Source organism: Lycorma delicatula, chromosome 6, assembly GCF_047948215.1.
Source record: "Lycorma delicatula isolate Av1 chromosome 6, ASM4794821v1, whole genome shotgun sequence".
Taxonomy (NCBI): domain Eukaryota; kingdom Metazoa; phylum Arthropoda; class Insecta; order Hemiptera; family Fulgoridae; genus Lycorma; species Lycorma delicatula.
In genome coordinates, this window is record NC_134460.1 from 12,600,627 (window position 1) to 12,618,974 (window position 18,348).

The 18,348-nt window shown below is 31.8% G+C and overlaps 1 protein-coding gene across 1 annotated transcript in view; it reads left to right on the forward strand.

The window, feature by feature from the left end:
* The window catches only part of LOC142326609 (uncharacterized), a 215,841-nt gene that overhangs the window by 158,273 nt on the left and 39,220 nt on the right, over nucleotides 1-18,348 (forward strand). Inside the window, exons 14-22 of the mRNA XM_075369199.1 lie at nucleotides 1,490-1,663; nucleotides 2,817-3,005; nucleotides 5,904-6,056; nucleotides 6,656-6,805; nucleotides 10,318-10,484; nucleotides 11,573-11,747; nucleotides 13,287-13,504; nucleotides 14,475-14,769; nucleotides 18,088-18,222. Coding sequence (XP_075225314.1) covers nucleotides 1,490-1,663; nucleotides 2,817-3,005; nucleotides 5,904-6,056; nucleotides 6,656-6,805; nucleotides 10,318-10,484; nucleotides 11,573-11,747; nucleotides 13,287-13,504; nucleotides 14,475-14,769; nucleotides 18,088-18,222 — 1,656 coding nt within the window. The remainder of the gene's footprint in view (nucleotides 1-1,489; nucleotides 1,664-2,816; nucleotides 3,006-5,903; nucleotides 6,057-6,655; nucleotides 6,806-10,317; nucleotides 10,485-11,572; nucleotides 11,748-13,286; nucleotides 13,505-14,474; nucleotides 14,770-18,087; nucleotides 18,223-18,348) is intronic.

The window sequence follows — 18,348 nt, forward strand, 5'->3', positions numbered from 1 at the left end:
AATAATAAGGTTGTAGATGACCTGACAAGGGACAATCACCCGTTTTTGACAGTGGCACAGTTATTCTCAAGAACAACAAAGGTTTACGTACCGAGCGTACGAGGGAAAATTAAGACTAGACAGTTTTCAATTTGCTTCTTTACTCGGCCGTATCGGTATACAAGTCTACTAAAATGCAGATTATATTCAGTCATTTAGGCGACATCATTGTTCGTTTCATTACAGGAACCGACTGTACGAGGAAACAGCGGGGTTCTTAAGGGAACTAGGTCTAAATTTCGATGTACAAACTTTAGTAGGAAGTTTATTAAAGAGGTTGTTAGTGCGACATTAAATGCGTTGTTAGTGAGACATTCAGAAAGTGGCTCTTTATAGTAGGATCTAGGCGCGGGGTCTTCTTTCCGCGGTTAGGTTTCCTAGCTTAGTTCTTGAGGGCGACGTGGTAGCTGCAGGTGTCCGTTGTCTTCATTCTGAAGGCATAAACACATAAATCTATCTCGGGGTGAACTTTTACCGATGTAGATGTCCCCCGGGGCATCTGCATCGGTGGCATCTAAGCGGGGCCTAGACTGAAAGCTGTGTGGCACAATCAGTTTGAGGGCGAGAAGATGTCCTCCGTTAAAGCCACTACTGGCTAGGAACGGAGGGGGTGGCGTAGCGACCGGACACGCTACGAGGTGGGATCTTCTCCCCTCGGGGGGGAATCGAGATGTACGAGGAAACAGAGCCCATATAAGTCTAGGTGGCCCCCCCACCCCGCCAAATCTTACCAAAAGTGCAGAGATTCTGTAGGTCCTGGAAACTTCAGCAGACCCTCATCTATAGAACCTATAGAACTGAAACGGGGGAAGAAGTATTGTGGACAATAAAAATTAGTAGGGAGGTGGGTGAGAAAAGATGGTCTGCGAGAGAAAGCCACTGTACAAAACGAAACAACTTCCAACCAAAAGGAAGCCTCAAGACCTTTGGAAAAAAGCAGTCATTTTGCCCTCAGTCATTTTCAGAATAAGGTAATTCTTAGCCAGATGACTATACCGCATTATTTATCAATGATTTTATATTGACCAGCTAAAATTAAATGTATGCTATAAAAAATTTACTTTTTCTCCAAAAATTAATGCACCACCAAAGAAGAATTACGGAATTCCTGAAATTATAACCACTTTTCCTTCCAAGTGTAGTTTACAAAAATATCAAATATTTTTAATAAACCGTTATATTAGAATTATAAATCATTAAATCTGCTCTTATTTAGCATTAAATTCATTTATTATTCTATAATGTTTTATCAGTTCTATTCTAAAAAAAAAATTGTATAAAGTTTTCTTATTTATTTGCAGTGTGCATTTAATTTTTTTATTCTACATTCTTTTAATATGTTATGAAAACAAGACAGTATTATAATGAATTTGATGATTGTTTTCTATTTGTTACAAAAACTCTTTCGATTACAGTTTTAAAGTACTATAATTACTTTTTTCATTTGCAGACTTTGGTCAAAGTAGATTTATCATCAGAAGAAGGTGCTGCGGAACAGTTAGATGCTCTAAGAAGTCATTTATTGGCACTCGGTAAAGCCGATGGACAGATTCAGTCTTTAAGAGAAAAATCATCAACACTTCCACCAACAAAACAAGACACTACTGTCGTTGATGTTTTACAGGTATATTAATCAAACGTTTTATTTTTATTTATAGTTTTATAAAATTACCTTTTTTGTGATATATTAATTTTAAGCATAATATCAATATTATTTGTTAAGTTCTAAAATGAAGGTTCTAATTTAATAGAGTTATTAAAATAGTAAGAAGTATGATTTATCAGTGATACAGACTTGAATGAGGTTGTCAGTGGTTAAACGGACCTGAAATTTGGAATTTTTAAAAATTTATGTAATAATAATGTCCTAGTTCACCAATATTTTTTTTAAACACACAGAAATTAAGATACTAGTGAACCAGTAATATCTCACACGGTTGTAATAAAAATGTGGCACATCTAGAGGTTAAGAAATTTTCCACAGCATTTGTAGAGCAAGTTATTTACATTTTACATTTATGATAATATTTCTAGTCGTATGTCTGTTGACTAGTTTGATTTTTGGGATTGTGATTTTCTATGGTAATTTAAATCAACAATCATGTTCGAACACTGAACAATCAGATGCTTTTAGGTTGCCATACATAAATCCTTTTTTTTAATATGAGAAGTTTTAGGTTTAGCAAATTTATTATCAGGTAAATAATGGTAAAATTATAAGAACAAGATTCGAGGCTCAAAGCATAAATAAATTTTAAGTTTATTAGATTGTTCAGTAAAGGACGATGCGTGAAAAAAACCATAATACAAGGGATATCCCTAAAGTAAAGACCGCAGAAAAATTTCTCTTCTTAAGGTTGGCAAACCTTAAAAAACCTTGAAAAATAAGTTTTCAGTTTTTAACCCGTACAAAGATATGAAATTTGATGTAAATGAAATCTTGGATAAGGATGTTTTTTTGAATTTTGGTTATAACAGTTCTGGTTTTTTTTTTTAAAGAGTATAGTTGATAAATACTCCTCAGCAAGATTAGTAAGGAAATGAACAATGGCGGCACATGTAATAATTATAAATGTAAATAAATCATTTTAAAATTTGATTCATGCTTATTACATACTCTTTACTGACAAATATATTATTATAATTGATACATTATTGAGCATATTGTTTTTTTTACTGAGTAGTTTTAATTTTACTTCATAAAACTTAATATTTCTTATTTTATTTCTACAAAGCTTACAGATAATCAAGTAATGTTTTTATTATTTTTGTTTTAGTTGTGGCAGCAAGTGTTTAGAGAGACATTCCAACAGTATCATAGATTATCAGCCAGACTTGTTAAGAGTCAAGATGGTGCAGAAGCTTTAAGATTATGGCAAGAATACTTAGTACATGTTCAGGCATTCCTTTCAACACCGATACCTGATGATTATAACATGCTTACTGAACATCAAAATCTTTGTCAGGTTTGTAAATATGTATTGAAACTTTTTCAATTTTCTTCTTTTTTAATCATAATATTTTACATTCAGATATGGAAAATATCTTTAAATAAAATTACACATTAACTTCTACTTACATTATTATTGTGCAAAATGAAGATGAACATTGTTCCTTTGGAAGCATTGTAAGACTGAGGGGGTTACTGAATGACAAGTGGGAAATAAAGTGGCAGAACTATATTTACATTAGAGATATTTGAAATTCAAATAGTCTTAAGTTTGTTACTGTGTTTATAAATTATAATTAAAAAAATTCATAAACATACATTAATAACACATGAGTTTATCAAAATTGATTTATGCCGTTAACTTCATCCAGCAGTTCACTATAGTATGACAACCTGTTGGTCTTGTTCTGCAACAAGATCATGGTAGTAATTTTTCTGGATGTTCATCTTAAAAAAACACTTGTCGTCTGTTAGAAGTACAAGGACTGCTGGGCTAGTCAGAGGGACCATGTGCACATCACCAGATGATGTTGGCAATATTTTTGGGAATTGATGGATATATTTATTTTTATCTTTTGACGCTAGCTTATACAATCTCAAATATTAGAATAGCTCATATAATCTTTGATAAAAACCTTCTTCAACATGCTGTTGGTGCATTCTGATCTAGACCCCAAGCAATCACTTTAATGGAAAAGTGATTAACCTTACTCCAGAAATATAGAAATATGAAAATCAACTTGTCATTACTTATATGTCATACAAAGCCATAAACTTAGCATCATCTATTTGATATTGTTTTTTAGGAGTTTGTTTGATAACCATTTCATAGAGTTTCCGAACAATATTTTTTATGTATGTTCAAGGCCAGCAGACATTTTCTAGACCAGGTCTTATTAAACTACCTGTTTTATATACTATTTGTCTTCTTTTTTTTTTGTCTTCAGTCATTTGACATTTGACTGGTTTGATGCAGCTCTCCAAGATTCCCTATCTAGTGCTAGTCGTTTCATTTCAGTATACCCTCTACATCCTACATCCCTAACAATTTGTTTTACATATTCCAAACGTGGCCTGCCTACACAATTTTTCCCTTCTACCTGTCCTTCCAATATTAAAGCGACTATTCCAGGATGCCTTAGTATGTGGCCTATAAGTCTGTTTCTTCTTTTAACTATATTTTTCCAAATGCTTCTTTCTTCATCTATTTGCCGCAATACCTCTTCTTTTGTCACTTTATCCACCCATCTGATTTTTAACATTCTCCTATAGCACCGCATTTCAAAAGCTTCTAATCTTTTCTTCTCAGATACTCCGATCGTCCAAGTTTCACTTCCATATAAAGCGACACTCCAAACATACACTTTCAAAAATCTTTTCCCGACATTTAAATTAATTTTTGACGTAAACAAATTATATTTCTTACTGAAGGCTCGTTTCGCTTGTGCTGTTCGGCATTTTATATCGCTCCTGCTTCGTCCATCTTTAGTAATTCTACTTCCCAAATAACAAAATTCTTCTAGAATTACTATATCATCAGCAAATCGTAGCATCTTTATCTTTTCATCTTGTACTGTTACTCCGAATCTAAATTGTTCTTTAACATCATTAACTGCTAGTTCCATGTAAAGATTAAAAAGTAACGGAGACAGGGAACATCCTTGTCGGACTCCTTTCTTATTAGGGCTTCTTTCTTATGTTCTTCAATTGTTATTGTTGCTGTTTGGTTCCTGTACATGTTAGCAATTGTTCTTCTATCTCTGTATTTGAACCCTAATTTTTTTAAAATGCTGAACATTTTATTCCAGTCTACGTTATCGAATGCCTTTTGTAGGTCTATAAACGCCAAGAATGTTGGTTCGTTTTTCTTTAATCTTCCTTCTACTATTAATCTGAGGCCTAAAATTGCTTCCCTTGTCCCTATACTTTTCCTGAAACCAAATTGGTCTTCTCCTAACACTTCCTCCACTCTCCTCTCAATTCTTCTGTATAGAATTCTAGTTAAGATTTTTGATGCGTGACTAGTTAAACTAATTGTTCTGTATTCTTCACATTTATCTGCCCCTGCTTTCTTTGGTATCATTACTATAACACTTTTTTTGAAGTCTGATGGAAATTCCCCTTTTTCATAAATATTACACACCAGTTTGTATAATCTATCAATCGCTTCCTCACCTGCACTGCGCAGTAATTCTACAGGTATTCTGTCTATTCCAGGAGCCTTTCTGCCATTTAAATCTTTTAATGCTCTCTTAAATTATTTGTCAGTGTCTTACAATGGGTAATTACCACCATGGAAACTACTTTAGCTATCTACATGTGAAAAAACCAGTACTAATTAGTTAATGTTAAAACAGGACTTTTGTAAAAAAAATTAACTTCTTTCTCATTGAATTTAACCCAGTAATTGATTTACATTGATGGTTCAAGCTGGGTAATTTCACAGATTTATTTTGCGATCAACAGCATGATTACGTGTTCTTTTTGTCTCTTCATCCCACTATATTTTTAATCATATGTGAATTCCACAATCTACTGCAATTTAGTAAGTGCTTTTCAAGGAGTATCTGATATATTTCCTTCAAATTCAATATTTTTTATATTATGTGTTTTTCTCAGCAACTTGGATACAAGTGAGTTTCTGCTGTGTCCCTAGCCACTTGGAAGTGTCAGGCAATGAAAGACCTTATGTAACCATTTAGGAAATTTGTATTGTAGTGTTTTTGAATAATGAATTTTTATACCAACTTTAGTTAAATGATATTATACATTATATAATATAATTTATAAGTAAGCAGAAATATTTAATATCTGTATTAAATTTCTTATTAAAATTTAAAAAAAAATGCTTTTGTTTTCATGCTTTTCAGTTTTCCACATAGTAATAAAATGTATATTCTTATATTTTTTTTAGGTACATCAAAATCTCCTAGCTAGTCAACAAGCTCTGCTATTAAATAAAAGTGATACAGAAGCTGCCATACAGTTACCAATCGTTGAACAATTCAATACATTAACTAATATGCACAATGAAACTCTAGCAAAGATAATGGAACGCGAATCAGTTGTAAGTAATCAGTAATAAGTATATGATAATGTATTATCTGTACAAATATACATTTGTACACTAGAATCTTAGTCCATTTGATTACTCATTTATATTTTATTGTTAATTTTTAATTAATATTAGGAAATCATACTACCAAGTTCTTTGAAGAAAAACAATTCATCACCTTATCTCATGCTAGATTAATGAAAATACAGATTACTAACAACTTCTGTAAATTTTTTTTTAATAAATTATATTTAAATATGTTACATAATTTGAAAGTTTTTACATTATTTAGTCTTAAATATAAAATAGAGGTTGTTTCCCTTCTTTTGACTAATTATTTTTATGATGTTATTTATTTATTTTTAACAATACTAGCAAACAAGATAAATTAAAGCAATAATATTTTAATTACCTACAATGTATAAAATAATAATTGTGCCAAAATTAATAAGAATCTATTTAAAAAAATACGATAAATTCAACAAAAGAATGTTTGTATTAAAATATCACATTACCATTTTCTAAATTTTGGATATTTTTTAATTTCTTTTTTTTAAAGAAACATTTTGTTAAATTAAATAATTAATATTTTCATGTATCACTTTATTTAGGTGAGGACACGACTAGAAGCTTGGGAAAAGTATAGGAAAGATCAAGCTAGATTACTTGCATGGTTACAAGAATTAGAAAAAGAAAAAAGCTCTCTGAAGTTACATTACATACACTTACGAATGATAAGTAAAGCAAGATCTCGTATTCAGGTTAGTGTTTTTCATTTTACTAATTTTTTTTTATATCTACATTACAGATAGTTTACAGCGTACAGATAAAATTAAAATTATTAAAACTTATTTACTAGTAATATTTATTTTTTCATTAGTCAGTTACATTTTCATTCATGTAAACATAGGTTTATTAAACATTGATAAATATAGTTTTGCTTAAATTTTATCAAGATGCATCCTAGCAGCAGAATAAGTTAAATCTCCGATGGGAAGTCATATTCTTTAAGGAGGAGGGGGTTGGCATCCCAACGGACCTAGCCTCTGCAGTTTTTCTTCCTATTACGCATTGAGCTGCAGAACACTTTACACTATACACATACATTACATCAAGAACACTACACAATTTGCAACATATACCCTTACATAACAACATTCTACTTTAGTTAGTTCTTCTTACACATACACTCGGTGATATTGCAACGCCTTACAAAACACAACTGTAACCCAAGGTGGAAACTATCGTGCCGATGGGTGAATGGCTCTATGTAGGTGAGTCTTCACCTGGGTGAACCCAGTTGTATTTAACTCTAGCTCCAGTATGTGTGCGCTCTGCTGGAGTGATTGTTAATATTGCTGGTACTCATGGGACCAAAATTCAAGTCCGGAAATAAATTCTATTATGGTTGGTGGTCCATCTAAAAAAAATCACCATTTTTTGGTCTAGTGAAAAGACCACAGTCAGCTTTGTCTGACGAGGATAATAGTCCTGCAGAAGAGAGTACATTAAATTCTAAAGCATCAAATCTGAAATATCAAAATATTCATTTTGTTGTTCTACAAAATAATCAAGAGGGTGGCTTCCTCCATAAAGTATTGCCTTTCCTGATTAACAAATGTGTAACCAGTTCAATTGGTTCTCCAAAGAACATCAGAAAATTGCAGATGGAATGATTCTGATAGAAACTTTTAATGATTAGCAGAGTCGTTCTCTGTTACATCTCAGCAATACGGGCATCATAAATATAAGTGCGATATGCCACTAGACACTAAATACTAGCCAAGGAGTAATTTAAAAAAAAAAGCATGTATATGAACTTAATAATGTGCTTCCATGAAAAAAACCTGTTACAACAAGATGCGGTAACACTCAGAGGCTATATCTGAGAGAGATACAACTGTCTTATAGACGAGAGAGTGGTGGTGCTGCTATTTTCATGCGGAATGAGGTGTCAGTTACAAGGAAAAAACTAGCTACCTTCATTCCTGTTGTTGCTGTAAAATCTCAATCCCCTTTAAATTGCATATCTGGAATTTATAACTCTCACTGAACTCTGAGTTCAGTGCTCTAGAAATTTCAAATCTCCTCATGCAAATCCCATCACCGTCATTAATAGTAGGAGACTTCAATGCCTACCATATTTCCTGGGGCTCATCTTTCTGCTCTTCTCGAGAAGGAAATATGATAAACAAAGTGAGACAAGACTTGGACCTTTGTCTTCTGAATGGTAGGTCATACACATTCATGTACTTTTCATCTGGTATACTGTTCAACATCGACCTCTCCTTATGCTCACCAAATTAACTCCCTTGTCTGATTTGGTCTCTTTGTGACTACCTTCATGGCAGTGAACAGGCCAATTACTATTGCATCTGAGGTCAACCACAAGATAAATAAAAGGTCACAAAGATGGCTTGTTGAAAAGGTAGATTGGAATGGTTATCATTAAGCCTCCCATCATAGTATGATGATGGTGCAGACGCCCATGATGAACTTACATCTTTTACGTCCTTGATACTTGAGAATGTCAATAGATATATCCCAAATACATCAGGAAACCCGAGACGTCTTGTTCCTTGGTAGAATGATGATTGCCAAAATGCTATTAGCAATCGATGGGAGGTACTGCGCAAATTTAACAGCAGGCCTACAAATGAACATCTAGATTTGTACTATAAGGCTAGAGCAGTATGTCGTCGGGTATTCTTAGACGCTAGGAGGAAGTCATGGAGGAAATTCATGGACACATCGTGCACACTACTTCCACATTTATTGTGTGGAAAAAGATCCATGCAATTTGCGGATCACCGATACAATCCATTCTTGAACTCATTCATGAAGGAGAACTTCTTACATCACCTTCTGCAGTGGCAAGTAACTTGGCAGATTTTTTCCGTTCTGTGTTGCTCACCTCATCTTTACAGTAATGAATTTCAGAGGTACAAATACAGATGGAAGTATTATCGTTAAACTTTGGTAATTCAGTCACTGAATTAAATGCTTCATTTTCATTTACTGAGTTGTCACAATCTCACATAACACTTTCCTTGACAATATTCACCTCAGTATGCTCTCACACTTTCCTAATTCAGCACTACAATACCTATTGTGTATTTATAATAGTTTATTCTCCTAACAAGTCTTCCCTTCAGTCTGGTCAAAAGCCATTGCCATATCAGTATTTAAACCTGGTAAAGACAAAGCAAGCCCCTCAAGCTACTAACCTATCTCTTTGACAAACATTTTATGTAAAGTGATGGAGAGAATGGTAAACTGCAGGCTTATGAGACATGGCCATTTATGTCTAGAACAGCCCAGTCCGCCAAGGACATTCTTCCATTGACCATTAGTGTTACTGGAAGCAGCTACTCAAAATGCTTTCCTACTCCGCCAGTGCCTCATCCTCTTTGATATCAAGAAGGCATACGACACGGCCTGGCGGCATGGTATTCTAAATACCCTTAAAGAATGGGGAGTCAAGAGCAATATACTTGCATTTATTAGGGGTTTCTTAAATGACTGAACTTTCCATGTTTGTGTTGGAGAAAGAATCTCCAACATTCTTTATTGGGGAGCATCACCTTGGAGAATGAAGTACCTGAAAGAAGTGTATTAAGTACCACCTTGTTTTCTACAGCCATCAACGGTATTATTGAATATGTGCAGCCACCTGTTTCACCTTCTTTATTTGTTGATTTTGCTATATGTATTATGCCCATTCAACATCCATAGCAGAGAGACTTCTACAGAACACAATATCTCACCTTGAAGCTTGGTCCAATGTTACCAGCTTCACATTTTTATCTGAGAAAACGAAATTGTTGTTAAAATCAACATTTTTTAAACATACAAGACTGCATTAACAAGTTTACTAAATCTGTATATTTGTATTATAATAGTTCCTGATGTATTATACAGTTGTACTTAACTGAATCAAATTTCTGTGTAAAGTTAATTTTTTTTTAATCATGCCAATAAAATTTTGTAAATTTTGGCCCTTTGATTATAAACCTGTAATAGTTTAAATCAGAAAATGTAATAATAATGGAAAATTTAAAATGTTTTGAGTTTGTCTTTGAAAAATTAAGCCTAACCAGAGACAACAGATCAACTTTTTCAGCATACTAAAAATATTCTAAAACATTACAAACTTAGATATATTTATTAAAAATATGACATATATAATGTCTATTGCAATACATTATAAAATTTGTGTCTCAATTTTTTATGAGTATTTTTTTGTATTTATTCTGAATTATTTTATTTGTAGGTGTTATTGGATAAGATTCCTAATGGAGAAGCACAAGCAGAAAATCTTAGTGAACAACTATCTAGTTTAACACAATTCTGTGATGAATCTTTAGCAGTGCCTATTAGAATGGAACATTCAGCTACAGTCGACAGAATTAGTAGTACACATGCTGCATTAGAAACTTGGTAAGAATCTTTTTAAGCATATTGTATAATATTAATTATACTAATGTGTCACATCGGTTTGGATTTTTAATGCATTGATTGTTGATCGTTTAAGATTAAAAGGTAGTAAATAAAGCATATAAATTTCAGACATCAGTCTTAACAACTTTTACAAATTTAAAAAGTTATCATTTTCAGTCACATTGTAATTAGAACATATCCCAATTTCATGATGTGCTTTTATGAAAACAAATTTATTTTAGTGTGTATTACTTGTTTACGTATCCATTTACCATTTCTGGTTGAAACATAAATATGAGAATTTTGTTTTATATTAAACACAAGTATCAATGTCCACAATACATATATCAGTTTCTTATGGGAAACTGATACATATATTTCTTCATATTCTTATATGAAATACAGGCCGTGAAAGAGGCGATGTAGCTCTTAGATAAGTTTTCACTAAATTGATTGTTTTGAAGAATGCGCTTACCCAAATAAACATAACAGCATGCTAATTGAAAAAGATGTGTTTAACAGGGAAGTGCGAAACAGAAAGATTCCGAGATAGGAAGGGAAAAGAGAAATGGAAAAAATAGTCTGAGGAAAGGAAAAAATGCATACCGAAAATATGAAAGAGTACTAGAAGATAAAGAAACATCATAGGAAACGGAAATAAAATTGTTACATGGTCATTAGGCGGCCATAACGAAAGAAAATAAAGACACAAATAAAATAATGAATATACACTTCAAATCTAACACACTTTTTGAGCATATTCTAAATATAATATGTGCAAATAAAATAAAAATACTGCAAACAGTAATATCAGATGAACCAGGGTGTAAACACCAGCATTAATCACTAAAGATGGACTTATATCAAACACTGAAATTGTCTTGATACTGATTCTTAAAAAATCAACATTTAATAATACTGTTGTAACCTTTTTTTCGTTTAAAACATTGATGGTTTTAGATCATTCTTATCACTGACAATGATGAACGAAAACATACAAAACTTATTTTTTCCACAGAATTCAAAAATAGTTTTATTGTAATTTAATTTTTATATTTTTCAGTTATTTATTTTTTTTTTTTTTTTAGGAGGAGATTCTTAGATAACGTACATGAGCTTGCTCAAGCTTATGAACTACAGGTATCTAACGTACAAAAAGTATTCACTGAACTCAATAGCTTTTTATTAGAACAAACTGGAAAATGTGAAGATGCAACACCAATCTCAGTTACACAGATCAAACAAAAATTGTCTGCGATTAAGGTAAATGTAATGTACTATATTTTTGTCTATTTTGTAATAGTTTGTGATGCTTTTATATTTCTCATTTATTAATAATAATGAATATTGATATCAGTGGCTCTTGCTCTGATATTACAATGACTATATATTCTAGTACCTGAACTAGTTATAACTTGATAAAAAAGATGACTGCAAAACACACTCGCAAAATTATTTAGCATTTAAATGTATTCACTCTTGTATTCATTTTCAGCTAAAATTTAGATAAATGAAAACAACTTACAACTTTTTTTTATCTTTAGATAAAGATGGGATGTGTACATCTGAAATTAAGATACTTAAGGATCATAAAGGAAGTAGCTGATCCATTTAAGTCCTGTGCCATTGGGCTAGTCCCTACCAACTACTACCTAATCAAAAATCAAATTACAAGTGGTTTTTGAAATGTAATGCGCAGTCCCTCATAACTCAACAAATGAAAATAGATAGACAAATGAAACAAACATGCCTTAAAAGTATATTTTATTTGCTACAAAAAATTGCACTTTTTTTCCATTACTCACCACTTGCGGCTACACATTTCACCCAATGGTGAACCAGTTTTCTCATTCGATCAATAAAGAATTGTGGTGATCTTTCTTTAATCCATGGTCTCTCTGCATCTTTCAGTTTATTGTCCATGGCGAACCAAATACACTTTATATCCCTCTTTAATTTTATAAGTGAGAATAAAATGGTGCCAATTGCCTGAGGAGCGCATCCTATGAAATGACAAGAATCCACTAGACTGGGTATTGTTACTTAAGGAAGAATTAAAATACTTAATAAGATTTAACCCTTCGTAAATTTTGATGTTATTTTGTTATTCAAGTTATATATGTTAATTGTTGCTTTTAGTTTACTATTTCAGTTTTACTCTAATTATTATCTTAGTTTTAACCCTGTTTTACTAATAATATTTTAATGTACGAAAAGAGGCCTCTTTGTTATTATTTTGACTCAGGCGATGGTAACATGAAAGCATTTTTTGCCCCCCAAAAAAAAGAAATGGAACGTGTGGAATAGATTCAAATTGCAACTTCAAAAGAGCCTCAGCAGTTGCACGATGTGTATGACTGAACATTTTGTGATGCAGAATTATCAGCTTCATCATTTGTTAAACATGACACAACACATGTCTCCTAAGCTGTTTTAGAAGCATCAAATACAGTCCTCGTACACTCAGTACACTCGTACACTCCTCGTACTTGTCTTATTTAACATGAATTGATCCATACTAATGCTGTAATGGATAGAGTAGTGTTATAAAGAAGAGACTATCTAAATAACAAACATTGTCTGTATTTTCTCCCAATAAATTAATGTTATTTTTTCTGACTCATTTGCTTTTTTGAGGATTATTCTTAAATGGACACTATTGCCAAAAATTTCCCATGTAAATGGTTAATAAAAATACCCATTGTAACCTAGTTTAAGATTTAATTTTTTTATATCTAATAAGTTAAATAATAATACATTTAAACCATGAATTTTTAACAGTTTTCTTATGCTGTGTTTTAGAATGCTTCTGAACGTGTAAATGGTTTAGCAATAGAAATGGATTCTTTAGAAAGACTGCAAGAACAGTTGAGTGATTCTGTTAGCCCAATGGATATGAAAAGTATTAATCAAAGAGTTTGGTTATTACGACAGCAGCAAATAGATCTTGGTCACCAATTAGCTATGTTAACTTACCAACTAGAAGAAAGGTTACAACTTAGTGACATGTTTGATAAAAGGTAATTTTTTATTTTTTTAAAATGTTAGTTCAATTTATTTTTTCTGTGATTGTTAGTTTGTAAAATATGATGTTTGTGAAATTTATAAACTATTAAATCAAGTTAAAAAAATGTTTCAGCAGTTTTTTGCAAGAATGGGTTATATTTTCTAGAAAAAATATTATCAATTATTTTTCAGTTTTACTTCCATGATTTTCAATACATCTGAAGGCTGTGGAAAATTTTTATGGCCGAGTCATAAATTCAGAAACTTGCTAACTCATCCTTTTTCTTTGGTCTTATCATGATGATTATCAAAGGTTTCCTTTTTTTGATTTTATCAGTTTATTTTTCTGATTGGTAGTTTTTACAGCCTTATTATTGATTAAACCCTTTCTTCTTTTTGTGGGTTCCTATTATTTCTATTCGCTGTATGTTATTCTTGCAGATGATTTATGCAATTAGTCTATTTCATTCACAGTTTTCTGGAAAAATTACATAAATGTTGTTAGTAGTACATCTATATTGTAGCATTTTGTTTATTGTACTAAACATTAAGACGTTTATAAGTTTGAGGAACTGTAGTATTATTATCTTTTGCATTGATGAAATTATTAGCTGAACAAAATGCACTTTCAAAAGCTGAGAACTGACAATGCTGTCTTAAAATATTCTGCATGGGTTACAAAAGTGTTTTGACCACCTGTTAAGAAATGAGTCAGCTTTCAATAATGCAGCTGTGAAGCTATTAGGAAACTGATCTAGATTAATTTGAGTAATTGATCTTTTGTAATTAAGTAAACATAAAGCTACATTTAATTATTTTACATAGAAGTTTAGAATACGATACAGTATAACTATAAACAAAAAGATACATAACTTTTTTTTTATAAAAGAATGTTTTATTTGTCAGTCAGATCTAATTACCTAATTTTTTATTTTTTTTTTAAATTGTTATTGAATTCTGTTAATTGTTTATTTATCAAAATAGGCAACAGAGGTTCCTGATGTGGGTAAAACAGATTGAATCCCGGTTAGAAGGTTTAAGTATTGGAATTTGTGAGCCAGATCAAGTGCTAAGACAGTTGGAGACTGAACTTCAAGCAGAAGTTGTTTTGAAAAGAAGAGAGGTCGACTGGCTAATAGAAACGGGTACAAAACTGGCTGCTGCCGAAGGAGATCAGAAATCTCAAATTATATCTAAGGTTAATGCTGTTCAGGAAGGCTGGGATAAATTACAACAACTTACTAATGCACGGGCTAATAAATTACGCCATATAATACAGGTATTAATTTTTTTTTGTTGATACAGTAATTTTATGTTTAGAAATTTGTGGTCTGAAATCTGAAAATATATAATTAATAAATAATTTAATGAATTGTTACTTTAGAACAGAATCAATAATTGTTTTGTTAAAATAAGTTTAACAATTTTTTTCACGTGTTGCTTTTTCTTTATTTTACTATCTTTATTATATATATTAAGTAGTATCACTGGTTCTTCAGAATAGAGTTCATTTAATAGAGTAATAAAATGCATAATGAAAACTTTAAAATGGTAGAGACAGATTTTTGCTCTCTCAATCATTAAAATAAAATGGATGTATAGAAGTGTATTTTTTAAGGAAGAAATATTTATACATATGGTCTTTATGTATCAGTAGTCTTCATACTTTATTAACATATTTAATTGCTAGTTTTAAAGAAATTTCTGTAATTTCTTCTTCTCTTGTAGATCTGTCTTATGACAGGTTTCAGTTGGATGGTCTCCACTTCTCTCAGTCCTAAGCATCTCGTTTACCTTCTATCTTCCCTTCGATTATTGCTCTTAGCAGGCAGTCTCTTCGCAAGATATGTCCCAACCATGATGTTTTCCTCTTTCTTATAGTTGCTGAAAGCTTTCTCTCTTCCTGAATCTGTGACAATGCATCTTCATTCCTTGCTCTGTCAGTCCACTTCACCCTCAACATTCTCCTCCACAACCACATTTCAAAGCCTCCTAAATATCTTTCTTCTGAAGTTCATAATAATAGTGCACGACTCACTGCCATACAGCATCATGCTCCAAATATAACACTTAGCAAACCTATTCCTTAATTTAATCGGTATTACTTTTGTTGTTAACAATTGTTTAACCTTTTAAATTGCAGTTTTACCTATCGCTACCTTACTTTTTAATTTCTTCCGTACAACTTCCATTCCATTTCACCAAGCTTCCCAAGTAATTAAAGGATTTTACTTCTTCTATATTCTTTCCTTTCAATACTTTATTAACTGAACCTTCTTTTTTACTCATTCTTATCACCTTGGTTTTTCCTTTAATAATCTTTATCTTTTGTTCATTTCCTACGTGATTAATATTTTCCAACATATCCTGAAGCTCCTCCTACGACTCCACCACCACTGCCTGGTCTCCAGCAAATTTGAACATTTTTATTCCTTTACCGCCAACCACAATACTCTTTGTCTTTTCTATGGCTTTTTCCATTAACTTTTTTATGTAAATGCCAAAAAGTACTGGTGACAGGCAGCAACCCTGTCTCACTCCTCTCTCAATATTCAATTCTTCTGATTCATCTTCTCCAAGGCTCACTACCACCTTCTGTTTGGTATACAATTCCTTTATGAGCCTTCTGTCTTTCCAATCTACACCAATGTCTTTCAAGATCTGTAGCAACACATTCCAATTAACCCAATCAATAAAACAAACATATATATATATGTATATATTCACTTCCAACATCCTTTCTCCAAGCTTTCAGGTATCCCACTGTATCTCGAGTCCCTCTACATCTCCTAAAATCAAACTGGTCCACCCTATGTTCATCTCAATTTTTGCTTCAATCTTTTGAGTATTATCCTTGTAACAGCTTTGGTAATGTGACATATAAAACTAATTCTATAATCTTTGCATTCTTTGACATTTTGTTTCTTTGGTAATGGTATTAGAATTGTTTTAAGTAAACTTCAGGCCATGAACCTGTTTCATAGATCTTATTGACTAGATTTGTTAATCTCAGAATGCACTTGTTCCCAAAACTTTTAATGCCTCAGATGGTATTCTATCATAGCTCATTGCCTTCTTTTCTCTTAGATCCTTTATTGTCTTTTCTAGTTCTGCTTTTTGGCCCTCTTTGCTCCTCCTCACATTCCCATAGTTCTTCAGTCACCAGTTCTAACTGATTATCATTAGTGTACTATAGTTCTTTTATATAATCCAGCCAAATAGCCTTGTTCTCCTCCACACATGACATCATTCTTCCAATCTCATTTAACAGGCCCTATTTACTTATTCTTTTGGGATCCTTTTCAATCATACCTGTAGCAGTTCTATACATTTCTTCTTGTTTACCTTGCTTTTCCAACTCTCCTGATACTTCTTCATTTGGTCTTGTTTTTCCCAGATTCTCTGTCACATTTTGTTTGAAGGCTTCAGACTTATCACTCTTGAGTTTACTTACATCTCATTTCTTCATCAACTTGGGTTTTCCAATATGCTTTAATCTAGTTTTACCATTTGCTACTAACAGATTATGATCTGTATCAGCATCCGCTCCAGGAAGAGTTTTTGCCATCTTTATGCTATTTTGAATCTTTGGTTGACCAAGAAGAAATCTATCTGATATCTGTCTGTAACCAGGAGCCTGTGATATATATAATCTTCGCCAATGATTTTTAAAACCAGGTGTTAGTAATCCACAAATCGAACTGTTCACAAAATGCTATTAGTCTTTCCCCTTGTTCATTCATTTTGCCAAGTCCGTAATCTCAAACTATATTATTTCCCTTACTTCTCTGTCCTACCACACTGTTCCAATCCTCTCATAATTATTGTCCTTTTCCATTATCTTCATATACTTGTTCTGTTTGTTCATATATCTGGTCTACTTTTTCCTCCGATGCGTCCAGTGTTGGCAAGTAGACTTTTACTCTCAGGGTGGCTACTGGTTCCATTAATATTTTTAAATAAATTTTGGAAAATGCTGGAGGCAATTGAAGTATATGCAAAAAGGACATTTAAGACAATGAAATGGGCAAACAGAATGAAAAAGTAATAAGTAGAATTAGAATAAGAATAAGGTTAATCAGAACAGTTCAGAATACATTATGAATCATTTCCAGAATTTTATTATACCTTGTATACATGTTCAAAAATCTTCAAGCAAAATCTCTTAAATGTTTTTGTTTTGTTTATTTTTCACATTCTCCAAATTAAGAAGTTAAGGTAACTATATTGAGATTATATACATGTATTAACATTTTTTTAATGTTTATTGGTGTAATTTGAATTTTCTTCAGAAGGGTATGTTATAAGTACAGTAGTTGAAAATGAATGAAATCTACCTGTTGTAATACTTCCATAGCTGTAAAATCTGTTTTTCCTTCCTTTTTACTCCTATTACTGTTCATAATAATTTTATAAAGATAAGTATTATTTTCATTATTCCATTTTGTTTAATTTCTTCCTATTATCAGAATAAGTAAATTCCTGGTATCGTATAAATAACAATAATTATTATAATTGTATTCCTAAAAACACAAATTTTGTTTTTATTTGTAACGCAAATTTTATATTGTTCAATAAACTGAAATTTCTATTTCAGGGATTGAGTCAGATAGAATCAAAACTTGAAGAATTACGTGAATGGTTACATAAAATTGAAGTACAGATCGCAACTCCAGTTCATCTTGATGAATGCACAAAAAAAGAGTTAGAAAAGAAACTACAGCAACATGAGGTAAGAAAACAAATTAATTGGTTTAATCTATGTTTTACTAACAAAAAACTAATATAAACTTTAAAAAAAGCTAATAATTATTAGTAATCTTATATGATTAATTAATTTTGCTATCATTGTTCAAAT